Source organism: Mauremys reevesii, linkage group 5, assembly GCF_016161935.1.
Source record: "Mauremys reevesii isolate NIE-2019 linkage group 5, ASM1616193v1, whole genome shotgun sequence".
Classification (NCBI taxonomy): Eukaryota; Metazoa; Chordata; order Testudines; family Geoemydidae; genus Mauremys; species Mauremys reevesii.
In genome coordinates this window covers 17,466,563-17,485,525 of record NC_052627.1, presented here as the reverse complement: position 1 = coordinate 17,485,525, position 18,963 = coordinate 17,466,563, and the positions used below count along the sequence as shown (strand labels likewise).

At 40.7% G+C, this 18,963-nt stretch overlaps 1 protein-coding gene across 7 annotated transcripts in view; it reads left to right on the top strand.

Moving 5' to 3' along the window:
* PRKG2 (protein kinase cGMP-dependent 2) overlaps positions 1-9,614 on the top strand; it is a 70,236-nt gene extending 60,622 nt beyond the window's left edge. For 2 of the 7 annotated variants that reach the window (XR_005599506.1, XR_005599505.1), the window contains exons 3-4: positions 8,459-8,610; positions 9,185-9,612. Coding sequence is in view for 1 of the 7 variants with exons in the window: in XM_039541763.1 (XP_039397697.1) it covers positions 6,519-6,548; positions 7,828-7,955; positions 8,459-8,610; positions 9,185-9,276 (402 nt within the window). In the remaining 6 variants the exon portion in view is untranslated. Of the gene's footprint in view, positions 1-6,359; positions 6,549-7,827; positions 7,956-8,458; positions 8,611-9,184 lie in introns of those variants that run through there. The other 5 variants (XM_039541763.1, XR_005599502.1, XR_005599503.1 and 2 more) reach the window with 5 other exon arrangements.
* The last annotated feature ends 9,349 nt before the right edge of the window (positions 9,615-18,963 follow it).

Genomic DNA, 18,963 nt, shown 5'->3' with positions numbered 1-18,963 from the left:
AAAAAATACAGTTCAAGTCACCCTAAGGGGCCAGGGTGTGTCTCCCCCTTGAACTAGCAGTACAGATGGAAGATAGCCATCATTGGTCCCATCTGGGAGACGTGTCAGTGGGTGTCTCCAGCTCCTATGCCCCCCAGAGTAAAGATTGGAGGGGATGTGCTGGGAGCAGAGGCGGATTTCAGCTGCTCTCCACTGATTCTCAAGGGGTGTGCAGTCTTTTTGGGTAACAGAGGCCATGTGGATGAACTAGAGCAGCCTCTTGGCTACTCTTACTTATGCTGGGACTGGTAGAGACTGGCCCACAGCTCTCACTAGCTCCTTGACCCAAACCCCCTCCACTCAGGTGGATCTAGATGCAGGAAAGTATCTGGCCTGGGCCATGTTCTCTGAGTTTGTTCTAATGTGAAAGTTTTCTTTTAAAAGTTGTAGAGGGCTTCTGAAATCCTTCCATACGTCTATGTCGGTGTCCTCAATAGATACATTGAGTTATGAAAGTGTCATAGATGAGTGTAGAGGAGTGTTACTAAAGATTTGAGTCTGACCTGCACTGATGAAGACGTTTCTGGCTTCTCCATCAGGCCTATACCCTGTAGCAATAAGGCCATGGAAGCCTCAGAGGCTCCATGGCCAGAAATCACACTTTTTGTCTGGCCTGGAGCCTTTTGGAGTGATTTTGCAGTATGGTTTGAGGGTAACTGACCATGCAACTCTTGGTAAGTTGCGCTGCTAATTTCACTGCAGTGAAAGTGAACCGGCCATAGAATCGGAGGTAATTATCACCTGCCAGTAACAGATTAAACAAGAGCCTTGCCTTTTACTTTGCAACGTTGAGTTCTGGTTATAGAGGGGATGGTTCTGTATGGCTGTTGCTCCAACAGGCAGAACAGAGGAAATGGATATACTGGAGAATAGCAACGATGTTTAGATAAGACAAAGAAGGGGGGGAAAGTGAAGGGTAAATAATGAGTCGTTTTTCTTTACAATATGCCTGGCTTAACTGCCGGTGTGCGTGCTGCCCCTGCTAGCTGCAGAACAGGGAAATGAAGTCAGTTTTCCCTTACATACTGACAGGAATTGTTAGGCAAAGAGAAGAACTGTCTCAGAGGAGTGTATCTTTTAGGAGGAGAAACCATGGCAGAACCATGATTTATACGGTATTATCAAAAGTCCTGTAGCATCAATGGCTCATGAAGAGGTACATTTTCCCACATTTCTGACTCTATTGTTTAAAATTGCAACCTTAACATTACATCAACAGTGTGTTTGAAATACATACGTTTGTTTCTAAAGACTAATTCAAAATGTTACATTCATGAGAGTTACTTCACCTTCTAAAAGATGATTACCTGAAAAAGGGAGGAGGAGGGAGAGGAGCTGAAAGAAAACCTAGTCCTGCTGAGTGAGAGTTCTTTCTCTGCACCAGCTCAGCCCCTCAGCCTGCACCACTCTTGTGTGCAAAGTTTCTTTTTAATTAGTAAAAATTTAGCCTGTAAACTATCTCACAGTAGGGTTTTAAAAAAAGAAGAGAGAAACTGAAATTTTAAAGTTAAAACTAAAGGATTTATATACCTCTCTCTCAAACTGTTTTAAACCTTTTTGTTTTATTTATTTCCTAAATGGTAAGTTGGATGTTTAGTTGAAGGCTAGGGTTTATTCCATCAGGTTTGGTCAGAGGAATTGGTCTTCAGCTCTGGAACAGATGTGAGAAGCAGATCACTGAACTGGCTCCAATTAAAAATCTGGATCTGTAAATTCCTAACTAAACACACAAGTGAAAAACAAAAATGGCGATGGGGTGTGTGAGAGAAGGTGTGTGTGTGGGGGGGAATATTGTGCAGTTGATGGGGGGGAAAAACAGAATAATAGGATGCTGCTTTTCTTTTCATCCCAGGCCTGGTAAATCCTGACTGAGGGGCTGGGATCAGACCTTATTTCCATGCATAAGGCAGCAGAAAAGTGTGTGCAGATATGCAACCTAGGGGTGAAATTAACCCGAGTACAGAGAAGCTGCACAAATCCATTTAAGTCATGTCAATTTCCTTCCTCTTGATCTTCAGTAATTAATTAGCCCTTCAGAACAAGGACTATGTGACTAACATCTCAGGATTCTGGATTGGGTGAGAAACACAGACTGAATTTGTTTGACATCATGGGCATGCAAAGAGCAGAATTCCTGTGAATTTCAGCACTATTCACAGTAAGTGCTGAGGTATGTGTACACCTGCAAACTGGACCATACCTACAAAGTCTGTTTTAGATTTGACCATGTCCCCAAAGCGTTAATTTGAAGGAACAGGTGAAATCAGTAGGTGAGGAAGAATATCTAAATCAAACACACTTATTACATGCATGTATTTAGTGTGATTGACCAACAGTGTTTACATATTTTAGTAACACTTCTCTCTTATTTAAAAATATTTTTTTGATGCTGGAATGTAAGAGACTTCAATAATGCAAAAGAGTAGTGCTCCTGCATACATACATATAAGTGTTCTCAGTACAACTTAGTTGATTTATATACATTTTTCTAGTTCAGGTGAAGTTACAAGCCAATATAAAACACTCATATTTTTATAGTGCACGATACCTGCTTTTCTTTTTCTTAAAGGGACTTGGTATAACACAGCTAAATAAAGCAGAAATTATTTTCCCTCCCTATAATTTTTATTTCTTTCCATTCCCCTTTTCTACCTCAGTTGTTTTAACCTCCGATTCAAAGTCCATTGAAGTTAATGGAAAGACTCCTATTTATTTCAATGGGTTTGGGATTGGACCTTTATTTTTTTCATTTTGATCCCGGTTTTACTGAAGTCAAGTGGTCCTTTTGACACTGACTCAAATGGGAGTAGGATAAGGCCTTTTGTTTGCATTTGAGCTCTTTCATTTCCTTCCTTCTCCCCTTTTAGCTTTGTTATTACTTTATTTTTGCCTTTACAGTAATTCCCCACTTAACGTCCTCTCGCTTAACGTTGTTTCGATCTTATGTCCCTGCTCAATTGCAGAACATGCTCCATTTAAAGTTATGCAATGCTTCACTATAACATCCGACAAAGTGGGTATTCACCCACGAAAGCTCATGCTGCAAAACGTCTGTTAGTCTATAAGGTGCCACAGGATTCTTTGCTGCTTTCACTATAACATTGTTTGGCTGCCTGCTTTGTCCACAGCCGGCAGCCTCCTGCCCACCAGCAGATCCCGTGGATCAGCGCCTTCTCCCTCCTCCCCCGCCTCCTTCCTGCGGCAATCAGCTGGCTTGTGGCATTCAGGAGGGAGGAGCGAGGACTACCCCCCCGCCTCCTGAACACCGCAAGCCAGCTGATTGCCGCAGGCAGGAGGCAGGGGAGGGAGAGGGGAGGTGCACCGCGTCCTCGCTCCTCCCCCCTTCCTCCTGCCCACAGCAATCAGCTAGCTTGCGAAGTTCAGGGGGGCAGGAGGGATGGGGGAGGAGTGAGGACGCAGTGCACCTCCCTCCCCTGCCTCCCGAATGCCACAAACCAGCTGATTGCCCTGGGCAGGAGGCAATCTTACCTTTTGCATACTCAACTTTTTGAAATCTTAATAATTATTAACATACTTTTGCATGGTGTTTCCTAAGTTCATTTCAAATGAAAAAATCAAAACTATTCTGTCACATTCACTAGATAGCTTGAGAACATCGGTTGTGTTCATTTCCTGGCTCTGGGAGTGGAGTGCGGTCCAGTTGTTAGAGAAGAATAACGATCAGTGATGACAGTTAGGATTGCGGGGGGCTATTTTTTTTATAATGATGCTTTGTGTTTATATAAAGCTGACTCAGTCGCAGGTCTAAAGCACTTTAAAGGTGGGTGTGCGGGAGCAGCTCCATTTTACAGACAGGGTTTTCTAGGAGTTTTTAAAAAACCAACACCCCACCTTTGGGCAAGTCTAGTCATGTTAGTCCTCAAGGGAAATAATTTGGAAAGTTAGGAGGTGTATGACAACTGTCAAAAAAACTGTGTTACAGACATAAGGATGTTGTTATGGATATTTATTATCTGTTGGTATTATTTATTCTATGTATTGTTAAGGCACCCATCACCATAAACTCATAGAATTAGAGAACTAGAAGGGACCTTGAGAGGTCATCTAGTCCAGTCCCCTGCACTCAAGGCAGGACCACAGTATCTGGGCACCCTTTAGAAGGACTAGAGCAACCAAGAAACAACTCTTCCCTCTCTGTCAGAATTGCTTTCTTAAATAGATTAAATCCAGATCATGACCTTCTGTATGACCATTTCCTAATGATTCAACAGCTCTGGGGAAGGCTAGGGATCAGGCCTAAAGATGGCAAAGCCAGCGCTCAGGTGGCTCCCTAGAAGGAGCAAAATCCACAGACAAGGACTGTCCATTGAATGTCCCATCCACTGTAATTATAATTGTAAAATGATATTGCTGTGCCTTTGTCTTTGCTGCAGTTATAAAAACATGTACAGACAAACTGATATAAATGATTATTTTTCATTAAGAGCCATGTACCATGCTTCAGTCCCAGAGGAGTGGCGCCAGGGTTTTTGGCGCCCTGGGCGGGTGTCCTTCCGCACTCCCGGTCGTTGGCGGCAATTCTGCGGCGGGGGGGGGGGTGTCCGTCCGCGCTCCGGGTCTTCGGGGCACTTCGGCGGCAGGTCCCGGAGTGAGTGAAGGACCCGACACAGAATTGCTGCCGAAGACCCGGAGCGCGGAAGGACCCCCCGCCGCCGAATTGCTGCCGAGGGTGGCAAAATGCCGCCCCCCCCAAATCCTGGCGCCCTAGGCGACCGCCTAGGTCGCCTAAATGGAAGCGCCGGCCCTGCAGTCCCACTTGTATCAAATACTTGCAGAATATTCCTGCCCAATTATGGAATAGGAAGTAGGACCTACATAAGTAACGTAATGTAAAATCAGTAATAAGCTCAGACTCTTACAAAATGCAAACCACCTACTGAACAAACTATAAAAACACAAGTCATTATAACAGAGTTCTTGTATTAAGTCTTCAGGAGTTTTGAGTGCAACCTACTGTACTGTAAGTAAAAAGAGATTTTTACTTTTACTTTTTACGAGAGTTTGGAAATTTTCAATGACTATTGAATTTTCAATGACTATTCAATTTTCAATGACTATTTTAGGCGTAAGGTACGTACAGAAATGAATGGTTGTGATGGCTTTGATTTTCAGACCTTAGTACTAGAGAGAGTTAAAAAATGTCTTCTCCTTCCTCCGGAAAAAGTGAATTTTTTTGTGGAAATTTAAATATAAAAAAACTTTGGCCAAAAACCAAAACATTTTGGGTCTGGGGACATTATGTTTTGTGGAATGAAAAACGGAAAATTTTCACAGAAAGCAGACACTTTTCCCAAAAATAAATTAAAAACCACAAGCCACTTTTGATGGAAAATCTTTTCCTGGCCCTACCTAGCATTTTGACTCCAGTTATTCATGTAGTATAATGGAGGAGCAACGTTTTGGGGAGAGGAGGATCACAGATGATTCCATTTTCCCCCGCTCACTTGTGAAGGCTCTACCTTGCAGTGACTGTCCTCCCACAACCTGTCAGCAACATTTAACATGCCTTACCCAAATGGGATGATAAAGAGCAGTGAAAAGCTATCCCTTTCACTGAGGGCTGACAGCGATGAGCCTACTTCACTTACTGTCTTTATCCAATCAGGAGTAAGACATCAAGCTTGACACTCAACACTTTGATCTCTCAAATAACCAATGGATAGTGAGGCCACCTTGTGCTTGATTTGTAACTGATGCTGTGTGGAACATATGATCTCTCAAAACATTGTTTAGCATGGAAAAAATCCTACAGGTGAAGCTATTGCTACAAGATAGGCGTGCCACACCTCTGTACCTGCAGGCATTTCAGCCACTTTAGCTATCATAGAAATCATGACCCAGAAAATCCTATTCTCTTATGGACCAGATTCTCAGCTGGTGTACATTGAAGTCAGAGGAGCTCGACTGATGTACACTGGTTGAGAATCTGGTCCTAGGTTTTTGTGAAAAATGTTAACTATATATCTGGCATCCCACACTCAGTAGAAAACATCACTTTTACAAAATAGTGTATTCTACTTGCATTCCAGAGTAAAACAGATAGCTATGGAGGAACCTCAATGCTTGCATAGAAATATCTGTTTATCGGACACCTCTCTCTTTATTCAACTATTATGTGCATGATCTAGGGAAGTGCATGGTTACCAAACAAGGTTTCTAGCACAAAATGGAATGTAAGGATTGTATTTTGATATTACAGCATTGCTTTAGGGAAAAGCTACATTCTTAGGATTTCTATATCTGCACATAAGTACAGTGATCCTTATCAGGCCTGTTTGATTTTTTTTATCCTCTTATAGTTGCCATTACTCATTTTCAAGCATTCAATGAATAATGAAGCAGATAAATCAAACTCCTAATGGGAAGTGATCATTCACTCTGAGATTGCCCTCTGAAGATCCTCCGACATGACCTTATCCCAGAGACAGCTTTATATCCTTTTATGAATCCAAGCCAGCATGGACCTTGGAGGCTTTTGGAGTACAGTGGTGGGATTTATTTTGTTAGACTCATGAATGCATAATGACAACACGGGGACTTTAGGACATAGGTTGCCCTTCTGTTGAGCTAAGGATTAAGCTCTGTTCAGTGATAGATCTGTAAAATCCATATGATTGTCCCACTCAGTTCATTGCACGTTCCAGCCGGCATGTGTGCAAATCTGCTTTAAATCTAGTGCTGCCTGGGAAGGCTGGAGGCTAAGTGGTTGTTCTCTGCATTGCAATGTTGTAAGCCCCAAGTTTTGATTCTCCCCCGAGTCTTAATTCCTTGATCCTGTAGGGGTTGAATGAGTTTGTGCTGGGTACTGACAACCATCCCTTGAGCTGATTGGGAGTGGCATTGATTGGGTGGTGGTATATTACCCCCCTCCCTTGAATGGATTCACCCAATGGTGACTTCTTTCCATCCTCCCCTCCCAACTGAAATCCAAGTGCTACTTTTCCAGAGGTGGCTGAATTATGTTGTGTTCTCCTCAGAACGGCTCCACTCACCCATCATCATTTATTAGCATTGGAAGTTGCTTTCAGAGCACGGTCCCTTTGTCACAGGTCTTCAGATCATGTGCACTTTGCTTTTTCCCCTTTGATGGTTCTAGACTCTGTGTAAACCAATTTCGCCAGCCTCTCCCTGGACAGCAGTAACTTGCTATTGGCATGCATCTGCATTTGGGTGTGACATATTTGCAAACACGTTACTATATACCCCAGTGTACTGTACAATAATAGGGGTATTGGTAATGGATGATTGTTTACATATGTGCTAGCTCCTAGTCCTCCCTATGTCGTCCTGTGCTTTTCAACTCCAAGTGTCCTGAAAGGCAGGAGCAGGATCTTTGTGTCAGGCTCATCTCTTCCTAGGGAATTTGCTGAAACTCAGCAGATCCAATTTTTCCCATGTACTGCTCTCTGGGCGGTGTCAGGCAGACAGGGAGAGCAGGCCTGCTGACAGGGTGGGGGGCAAAGGGGGCAATTTAAAAGGGCCCGGGGCTCCTGGCTGCTGCCGCTGTCCATTGACTGTTCTGCCCTGGGGCCCAGAATTGCTGTCGGTGGACCTGGAGAGCAGCTGAATTCCTAAATTGAGGGTGTTTCTGTAGGAGTTTGCTGTGGAAGTGAATGCTACTGGGATCAGTATTAAATACCACTCTGCCTTGCCCTCTCCCTGTGGAGAAGGAGGAGGAGTCAGGCTTAGCAAGGATGGGAGGAGTTGTGTTTTCAGGTGGTAGAAGGCAGAGAGCAGTATGAAAGGAATCAACATGGATTTCCCTAGATCTACGAGTCTGAAGCTTCCTTTGCCGCACAAGTTCTGGGCTCTGTGGATCATGGAGGGTTCACCTCTCCCATTCTCACAGGACCACAAACCCTCCTGAAGGGCACTTTAAGCAGACACTCTCCAAGGTGACCTCCCAGAGTTTCCTGAGACATGTTTGGATGTTGTTGTCATTAGCATGGAGGGATACAGTGTAGATGTCAGTTCACAGACACATGGGAAGCTCTCTGGAGTGGGGTTTTAACCACCTCCCATGAGATTTGCTGCACGGTGTTTCTTGTGGACCTGACGGCATGCTGTGTAGCAACTTACTGCACCTCTGGTTCACATTTTCCTGCATTTCTGCTCCTTGCACTCCCCTCTCCACCCCACACTCAAGGTTCAGTGTTGTCAAAATGTATTCGAGCCTAACTTCCCCAGAAAAATATTTATTGGAGGTTGGAAGATAAAATATAATATGCTTTAGACTATTGGAGAAACAGCTGATAATGAGATGTGGCCATGCCTCATGGTATTGCCTGCATGGGTAGCGGACTTCGAGTATCTTGAGATGAAGATATAAAAGGTGAATAAAGTACTCCAGTGCAGCTAAATCCCAGTTTAACTAACTCAGCTTTTTGGTTGATACAAGTGAGAAAAAGCTCATCACAGATGCCCTGAGTGAAGAGATTGTACCCTCAGCAGATCCAAGATACAGTGGAATGTATTATGGGAGAACAAACCAGCAGGGTAGCTATATCCTCAAACAAGGAGACCCAGGCAACCATATTTCTGTGTTGGCAGGTTGGTATCATTTGCTTATATGTATTAATCAATGATTATGATGTTCTACTTTGTGTTCTAATCTACCTGTGGCAGATACAACACACATCACTTACTAAGAAGAATTAGGCCACTGGGTCCATGCTTCCAGGAGGTCTTCAGAGAGGAAGTGTGTGGGACCACAGCCTGTACAGGAGTACAAGTGTCCATGTCCCTTAAATCCCTGGGATCTGCCAGCTTTGGAGTTAGGCCTAGAGACCTTTTCTAAAAGGAGGAGCTACCCCTCCTACATACCAAAAGGGTTATGTGTGTAGAGGAGGGATCTCTGCAGGGAAGTGGAGAAATTCTCCCACCTTTTTAATCACAAGAGGGGACAATCTCGGCCATAATAATATTTAACAAAATGTATCAACTTATCTCTTCTTTGACAGTGTATTATTTATAGCTTCAGCGTTTGACATTCCCCTTTGCAGTATCCTTTTTGATGTTGGAAAATGTTTTCTAAGACGCTGAAACCCTAAATTAACCAACTGGAATGTACATATCAAAATTCTCTCTTTCGCTCCTGTTTCAAAGCGTTGTTTTTATATTTCAGTGATCTCAGCCTGTGGGGAAACCAGAGATGTCTTACTTTGCTTTTCATTTGAGCTGTGTGATGTAGCTCAACTTCACTGCATGGTCTCATGATGACTTTTGACAGAGGGCAGGGTGGAGGTCTTCCAGCAGAACAAGCTACTGTCATCAATCCCCGAGTGGACGACGTTTGGTGAACTAGGCATTTTATATCACTGCACAAGGACAGCTTCTGTGAAAGGTACACATAACTCATTATTAAAATCCTACCAAAAATGAAATCAATATGTGCTGGAGTGAAATTTTCATTGTATCCAGGTTCATCTTGAAGTTATCATTTAATATATACATACATGTCCTGACCCTGCCTCTAAGCTTAAGTATTTCCTCTTTGAGTTCTTCCTATCTGGAGATATAATAATACCAAGACGTGAACATATTTCCTTCTCCAGTATGACATTAGGTAAATAGTCAGGCATCTCCAAAATGTTCTTGCAAGCCAAACATGTACCAAGATATGTGTTAAGGAGGGATTATGTTTAATGGTTGAATGATTTAGTAGGAGCGATGGTCTTCTGTTTGTAAGATTTTGTTCAGAATGCAATCTTGGTATTTAAATGAAAGAAAAAGTGGGTTTGGCTAGGTTTAAGAACCTTCTTCTTCTATGGTATTTGTGGATTTGATAAAAACAGCTCTAGGAGAAAAGGAAAAAAAGTGGATGCTCTGGACTTCCTTAAAAGGTCTCACGGTTACCAAACAAATATAGATCTAGCCAAATTCTTAATTAGGACAATCAGATCTTGGTGTTACTTTGTATTTAAGCTCCTTCTCCTTCTTTGCTTTTTCTATTGGCTATTTGAAGTTGTGTCACCAATTGACACAAAAGATGCTGGCTATGAAAATGAAATCCTTGCATTTAGTGTCTCTCCTTTGCAGCTGCATAATACACAGAACGGTACTGATAATGTGATTGCTCTTCCTTCCTAATTCACTGCTGTATTTGATTGTGTTCCACATTCTTCCCCTTTCCATGTTTTGTACAATTATCATTATTTTTTTTTGTTTTGTTCTGGGGTTGAGTTTTTTTGCATGTTAAACTGTCACATTATTTTAGAGTCTTTGTTAACACATATTAGTTTTGAGGAAACCCACTGAGAACCAGAAAGGATTTATGAAAAGCTAAATCATTGCAAGAGCTCCAATGTACGGTCTGCCTGAGTTTCTTCTGGTGAAAGCTGTCATGCAGCTCTCCCTAACTGGGCACCGTCTATGAGCAGGGATTACAGGGGCTATGTCTAGTGAAATCCTGCCTTTCTAGCCAGTCTTTGAACGAAAGGAACAGCTCATCCCAGGCAAGCAAGGAGTGTACCTAGCCGGAGAGCTTAATGCATCTGTGCTAGGACTAGCCAAGAATATCTGCAGATACAGTAGCTGTACTCGAATCGTTTGATCTTTTCCCACTTTGTTCCTTTTATGTAATTCATTTTCCCCTCTCCTCTCATAGGTTACAATTGCCTTACAACGATGGACATTGCTTTACTCATAATTAAGAGGCTAGGGCTAGGCTCCCAGCTGATGTCAGTGGAGCTGTGCTTATACACGTCAAGCAAAACAAGTTGTTAGATCTGGTAGCGGGTAACTGCAGAAGAAAAACTTCAGCGGGGCTACCCTGATTTACACCAGCTGAGAATCTAGCCCATCCCTCTGTGCTAAATCCAATGATTTCTAGTCTGTAACAGACTTCAAAGGGTTTGTGAAGCAGATGGAACCTTCTAGGTAACTTATCCCCTTGTGCTCCATTGCACTCCACACATTGTTCTTTCTAAGTAGAAATGTCTCTGTGTTCCTGTGATAAAATAACTGCAGTGCAGTTTTCTTCTGAAGTTACCCTACCCCCGCATCAAACAACTTGTTTTATTGTGTATAAAACTGCTGAACCTGGTCTAGAATCACTATAGTACAACAGCCAGACCTGACTATTTTATAGTGTATATATCACAAGCATTTGTACAGAGTCTAAATTACAGATGGATCCAAGCCAAAACACTCAAAACCTACCCCCCCCCATTCGAAAATGCAAGTCTGTCTATTTAGAATTGAGCTTTTTCACTGGCAGTATAGGGCAGAATTTTCAAGGGAGATCAATGCCCGTAATCAGGGCCAGATATTTCACAAGAGTTCAACTCCCATTTAAGCCCAAAAAGAAATGGTCAGTTTTTCAAAGTAGCTCAGCGTAACGTGGGAACTGCTGGGTGCCAAGCACTTTTGATGATCTAAATAGGAGGTGGCTGAATGGGAGCTGAACTCTCCTGAAAATCTGGTAGCAACGGTGGGTGCAGAACACTTGAAAATCTGGGCCCTGATCTCTTTTGAAAATATGGCTCTTTACTGTACAATACTCATAGTATCATTCCATGATATCTTCCACTGAGTCACTAGACAAAATGGCTTTTTACTTTTTCTAAAGCCGTCACCAAGGTCAAGACATAGGCATTGGACAGAGAGGTGTTCCAGAACATCATGAGAATGACAGCACCATAAACAATACAGAAAATTCCTTGGAAGCTAAATGTAATGTAGATCCAGAAAACAGCTTAAGATACCTGGAGTATTCTTGAAGATCTTAACAGATACCTGTGCAGATACAATGACACAGTCAGTATAACTGACTGTCAAACAGCATAAATTCAGCTGTGTTGCATTTTTTGGATTCTCAGAAACAATTTTCTGATTTTGATTTTTTATATGTTATAAAACACTATATATATTTGATATTGGAAGTTTTTTAAGCTAGTAGGCAAAATGCACAGCAAGATCTAATAGCTGGAAGTTGAAGTTCATAGAAATTCAAATGGAAAGTAAGACAAAACCTTTTAACAGAGAAAGTAATTAACTATTGGAACAGATTATCAAGGGAAGTGGTAAATTCATCACCACTCGGAGACTTTAAAATCAAGACTGGGTGCCTTTCTAAAATATTAGTTGCTTCAAATACAAGGTATTGGGCTTGAAAGTCTTTACGTATGATGCAGAGGAGAATAATTCCCTCAATGGAAGGACTCACAAGGTGAAATGCTATGACCTGTGTTATGCAGGAGGTCAGATGAGATCTTCACAATGGTCCTTTCTGGCTTTAAAACCTATTCGTCTATATTTAAAAAATAGGAAATTGAAAGCCAAAGCAAACATTATTTTAAACAATTCAAAAATTGAGTTGCTTTGTGACCATAATTAGCCAATATTGGAAGTTTTTTCTTTTTTTAATCTCCTGCAAAAAGTGGACATTTAGCTATAGTTCTAAAATAAGCTATCAAATCTGACCCTGTATAAGATGTCTTCTGGGTTCATTCTTTCATTGCTTGTCTCTGTATTTGGTACGCTTCTCTAGATCTTTTTCTCTTGTGACCCATTTGTCAGAGAGGCGTCAACTCCTGATTCTTTGTCCAGTGTGTTATTTTCGTGTTGTCTGCAAGAGTAGTAAGTTATCATTGCAGTTGGATTCTGTTTTAACAACAATCACAGCAGAGCTGACAATTTTACCTTTGGTTTGACTCTGCATTGTCTTGAATGCATTTGAATACGCTAGGGGGCAGTGTGTTTGTTTATATTTGACATTGAACCCCTGGATTCTTTGCACATGTTTTAAACTACAAACCAGTCTGTGCTACTACTAGAATCTTTTTCTCTCCAAGTACAGATTTTTTTTAAGATACCATGTGCTTTTAACTTACTTTGTTTGATCAGGGTATAATCCCAGGAAATGCATGTGGGGTTAACACTTGAACCATCAAAGTCAGTGGTTATTACACGTTGTACACTTTGCATTCTTTGTAGGTGTTTATGCCAATGTTAAATACTTATTAAATACTATGAGAGCAGAATGATAATGATTCACCCCTATATTACACTGATGTAAATGACTACAAGGATTTTGCCTTACTTAGTAAAACGATTGATACAAAAACAGCGTGGAGAAAAGATCTGGAGGAAAATACACAGGATAACCACTAGAACTAAGTGTTTTGTTTTTGAAGATAAACTAACCAAGTGTATAGACTGCTTGCAGTGAGAGGAGATTTTAAAACTAAGTTAAAGATTCTAACGTACGTATTTTCAAAAATAATCAACATTAACCCAATTACAGCATTAAGCCATACAGAGGTACAAGTGCCATTGTTGGCACAATAAACATGGAACCCAATTATTATGATTTTCAAAGTCCAAGACGAATTCACATTTGGAGTTAGGGAAATGCAAATGAAATAATTTTATTCTGACCCAAGTGTAGTCTATGCTATTCCTCTGCTGTTATATCTACCGTTTAGATTTTAGTTAAAGACTTCAGAGACTTTAGTTAAAAAGCCCAGAATCAAACTTCATATATAACCATACCTGTAATTCTGCTATAACATGCTACTGAGTTTATTTACTTGATTTAAAAGCCTACGTAGATTGAGAGCCTAGGAATTGCATCATGGTACAGTATAAGGTGCCTGTGAGCTGTCACATTAAGAATATACTGGAAAACCCTTCCTGTAAGGTTGGTTAATAGTAAGTCATGTTTCTGTCAATCATAAAATATTGTGCGATGTAATAATTCATTGATAAGTACACATGGACTATTTTTTACTTCAGTGTAAATCACCCCAGCAGAGTTCAGCTTACAATTCATGGAAGCCTTTTCCCGTAGTTTATCGGGCATATGTAATGATAACGCTGTTCTGACCTCCCGAGATTTCAGTTATGAAGTCATTTTGGATAGAATTGCTTGCCCCTTGTCCCCTGTGTGTGTTCTGTCTGTAATATAAAACTATCACAGGTGGTACAAATTAATAATTCATCTTAATTTCAGATTTTTTTGTATTCACCAAAGAGGGCAATATTTTTCTTTTTAAAGGAGAAAATGTGTTTCTAATATAGCATTTGTAGAGAAGTCAGAGGGGAAATCCATGCTGACAGCAAATAATACAACTTAGTGGCATTAAAAATAAATGTTAGTTTGTGATATCTCTGGCCTCTACAAGAAGTGCAAGTCATAGACAAGAGGGTTTAAAACCCATTATTAATTAGGATCTAGAGCAAAGTTGATGCTGTCCAGAGGCTTGATTCTCTGATGCCTTAGCCATTTGCACCTGTGAAACCTGGTTTAATACACTACTAGTTGCATCAACATACAGTGTGAGGTAGTGGAGAATCCATCCCTAATGTATAAAACCAGCCTTAGGGAAGCATCCACTGTATTTAGAGGGCTGGAGCCACAGTTGTGGCCACGCTGTACTCAGGTACAGGGCAAAGGTAGCTTTATTGTAATTAATTATTTGTCCTGGGGTAGCACCCGTGAACTCATGTCATGGATTAGGACCCCAGTATGCTAGGTGCTGTACATTCACTGAACAAAAAAACTGTCCCTGCCCCAACGAATTTAGAATCTAAGTATAAGATAAAAGACAACAGGGGGCTGCAGACATACAGACTGACAGGGAAGCACACGTAAACAATTAGACAATGCCAGTCATCATGGTAAGTGCAACTGCTGCCTAACCAGTCTCAGAGATATTGACATAACACAGTTAACATCAATGAAAAGGCAGGTGAAATGGGAAAATATCTGCGCTTCTGCTCAAAGCCAATGTCTGTTGTTCAGTTTCACATATGTGCATTAAATTGTTATGGGTTGGCTATAAGTGGGTCCTGTGAATGCTTTGAGGATTTGTTAGTGTAAAAAATAAATCTCTGACATCCCATCGTTGTTATAAAAGGAGGTGAAAGTTTATTTACAAAAATATGTGGTGGGAATTCTCATAGAATTTAATTAAAAAATTCAAAATCAGAATATTCAAATTGTCAGCTAAATTTGCTTCCAAGCCCCCTTTGTGTTAATCTTCTGTGAATATTTGTGTAAAAGATTGGGTGAAGATTGAGCCTTGAATGCAGGGCATTTTGTGTCTCTCTGGATCACAATTCTCTATTAAAAAGGGGGCGGGGGCTTCTGGCTAATTATGTATACCACCGAGGTTCTTGGAAAGTTGCTGCTGCGGGTCCTGATTCAAAGCCTATTAAAGTCATTATCATTTACTTCAATGGGCTTTGACTCAAGTGACTTACTTAAAGCAAATGCTATTCTAAAGGAAATACAATAAATTGCAATGAATGGGAAAATATCCCCTTTTGGAATCATGTGGTGTTCTTGGGGATAATAAAGTGCATTGCGATTGGCTCAATAATATTTACCCAGAAGGAAACTATTGTGCACTGAGCATGCAGGCTGATGAGTCACTTATCAGTATTCATTTCTAAGCACCAGCCAAAGTGACCCTGCCATAGCAAAGCATGAAATGCTTCAAAACAATGTGTGATTCTGAAGTGCTTCTGAAATCTTTCTAATCTATTTCAGTTCATAGCGATGATGTCAGGTCAGCAAACATAAATGCAGAGGAAAATGATGTGCTGTGCCTTGTTATAGATAGTGAGTAAGTACCATATTATTGTTGAACAAAAGAGCAACCTTTTCTTTAACAACTTTCTCACAGAGTACATGTCCTGTTTCACTTGCCTACACTTTGAGTCCTGTTATGAGATCTGACAACTGATTAAATCAGGAGTTCTCAAACTTTTTCCATGGTGTAGACCATGTCCCAGTGAAGAGATTATTTTACGGACAGCTATTCTCCCACCCATGATTGTATAACAAACTACAGCAAAAGGATTACCTGGAAAAATAGTGTTAGGAGAATATGTATTTTAGTTTCCTTTAATGAAATGAGTGGACATGTATAGAAATAGCTGGAAGACCAAGCACCAGGTAACCTGCCAGCTTTCCAAAAGCCATCATTAAGTGTTCTGCAAACCACAAGCTGTCCACAGACCACACCTTGCAAACTGCTGGGCTAAAATCTATTACAAAAATATCAGTCTTTTCTAAATTATTGAAGCCCATATCTGCCAGAGATCTATATTGTATAGTATCTCATGATATTTGTTTATGTATCCTAAAAGTATGCTTATAATTTGCAGCTATTTTCAAAGAATGGCCATGCAACATTGTCATGAAAAAGGCTGGGTATACCTGTCGCTGTACTCTCCTGACTGATCTTGCCAGCTAAAAGGAATTGTGCCAGCTAGGGTTGGCAATCTCCAAGAAATGTCTACTGGTATGTCTACATAGCAAAAGAAAAACCCGCAGCTGGCCCATGCCAGCTGACTTGGGCTTATGGGGCTTGGGCTGCAGGACTGTTTTGCTGCTGTGTAGACTTCCTGGCTCAGGCAAGAAGTTTTGGGACCCTCCCACCTCTCAGGGTCAACACAGCAGTGAAATAGCCCCACAGCCCGAACCCCATGAGCTTGAGTCAGCTGGCACGAGCCAGTCACAGGTATCTAGCTGCTTTGTAGACATACCCGTGATGCTGTAGATGACACTCTTCTCTTTGTGTTGGCCAGATTCTGTCCCCCTACTCACTTTGTGTAGTACCTGATTCTGAGAGTAGTGCTATGGGTGAAGAAGAGTACTACTGACCATGAGTAAGAGTGGCAGAATCTGGTCTCTAATATGGAACAAATGCACCACCTTGGTGTTGAGGGGCGCTGTGCTCCAGAAGGTTTGTTCTTCTGTCTGAAGTGTAAAAGCAAGATCTTGAACAGCTGTGGCCTTTTAAAAACCTATAGCACTTACTATCAGAGTTTGGGGTGGACTCAGCCTGGGTAAGTAGGTAGTTAGTGTTGACCTATGTACTGTCTGCAGTGGCAATTGGATAGAATTATATATTTTGCTTGCTTTCTTTTCTTTTTCTGGATGCTGTTAGATATCCCCAGAAACAACTGCATTTAAGTGACTAGCAAAGTGATTCCTCTACCTAGTTTCTGTATATTGTCTAAAGTTTGAATTCCTTTGGGATGGAAGGCTCAATATAAATATATTGGTATTTATTAAGACTAAAACCAATACAACTCTTTCCCATTAGGTGAATGACTGATAGTTATTAAATTTTAAGTGTGGTTAATTTCTGAGTATATATGGAGTAAACCCAAAGCAATAGCTCTAGTAGGCAATTAGGTTTATTGCTACTGGAGGAAGTAGCTAAATGAGGAAATCAGATGTAGAATGAAATAACAATCAGACATTCATCAAAGGCTAATTTTTATAGCGGTGACTCATCCTTTCACAGTGAACCAGCACCATCTAAAGGGTAATGTCTCAGAGTCTGTGTCAAAGGACTTGGGCTTATGGGGCTGGTTCCGCAGGGCTAAAAATAGGCATGTAGACATTCAACTTTGGTATGAAGCCAGGGCTTTGAGATCCTTCTCCTCCTCCCCCCCGAGCTGGGTTTTAGAACCAAGACTCCAGCCTGAGTTCAAACATCTACACTACTGTTTTCAGCTCCCCAGCACCAGCCCTATGGCTTGAATCAGTTGACCAAAAGCTCTGAAACTCTGTCATGTTTTTTTGGCTGCGTAGACATACCCTCACATACTTTCACAATTTATCTGGAGAAGCTAGTATTAATAACAAGGGAAATAGTTTCACATCCATGTTTTTCTATGATGTCTTCAAAGACTAAAAGATCCAGATATTGCAATGTGGTTCCAGCAGCTTACTATGTTCGTTCATTCATGTTTTAGAACATTCAAGCAGACTGTCGGAACCTCTGAAGAACTCCAAAGGCACCTTGAGGGTTATGTGGCTAACCTGGCCCATGCTGATGGGGAAAAAAAGAGACGCTAAGTAAGTCTGGTACAGTTTGTCAGATGTGTCTCTGTTAAGAGATCCTACAGGTGTTAATTGTTCTTATTACCTCACTTATAGTGGTTAGTAGGGATGGAGCTTAGCTACTACGGCAGTGAGTTTATTAAAAATATACAGCTAGATTGTGAGTGAGTAAAAGTCTTCTCTGAAAAAATAAGGACCTCAATATCTCAATTTCCAAGCCAAGCACTCAATACAGACAAGGCAGACTATATGGGTAATTGGTTATTTTTGTGTAAATGAACATAGATATGACAGCTCCTTATTTCTCTCTCTATGTGCCTTACCTTGCAAACATTTTTGAAGTTATTTCCATTTTGCAAGGTTTTCTTCCCTAAAAAAACCCATCAAAATCTTTCCTGAAAACATTATAGAGATTGTTATGGAATTTTTTTGGTTAATGAAAAATTTATTTAGCTATTTTTTTCTAAAGTCACCAAAAAGGCAAACAGAGAAAATCAACCATTTTGTTTTTGTTTTTGTTTTGGGTATTTTTAATAAACATTTTTGTGGGGTTTTTTTTGGCGGGGGTGAACTGATTTTTTATGATTGATTAACGTTTTTATTTGAAATATTTTGCCCAGCTGTAACAGTTCTCAGAAGGATCCACATTTTTGAATAAACAGCACTAATTTTAATATTTAAAAGAAAATGTTAATACTGGGGACAAGATAGTTAGTCCAAAGCTGACCATGAGTTGTTACAAAGAGGTCTCACTAAACTGGATGACTGGGTGACAAAATGGCAGATGAAATTCACTGTTGATACATTCCAAATAATGCACATGGGAAAAATAATCCCAATTATCCATACAAAATATGGGGTCTAAATTGGCTCTTACCACTCAAGAAAAAGATCTTGGAGTCTTTAGAGAATTAACCAGTTAATTACATCTATTATATCATGTTTAAAATGATGGTCTGCTTAGCATATCACTTGAAAGAAAGAAACAAACAACAAAATCTCCTTTTGTATCCTATTTTTCAAATTTTAATATATCGCTTAGGTATATGAATTTTTAACTCTGGTGAATTCTTGAAATGGAAGTTTCATCACTTGAG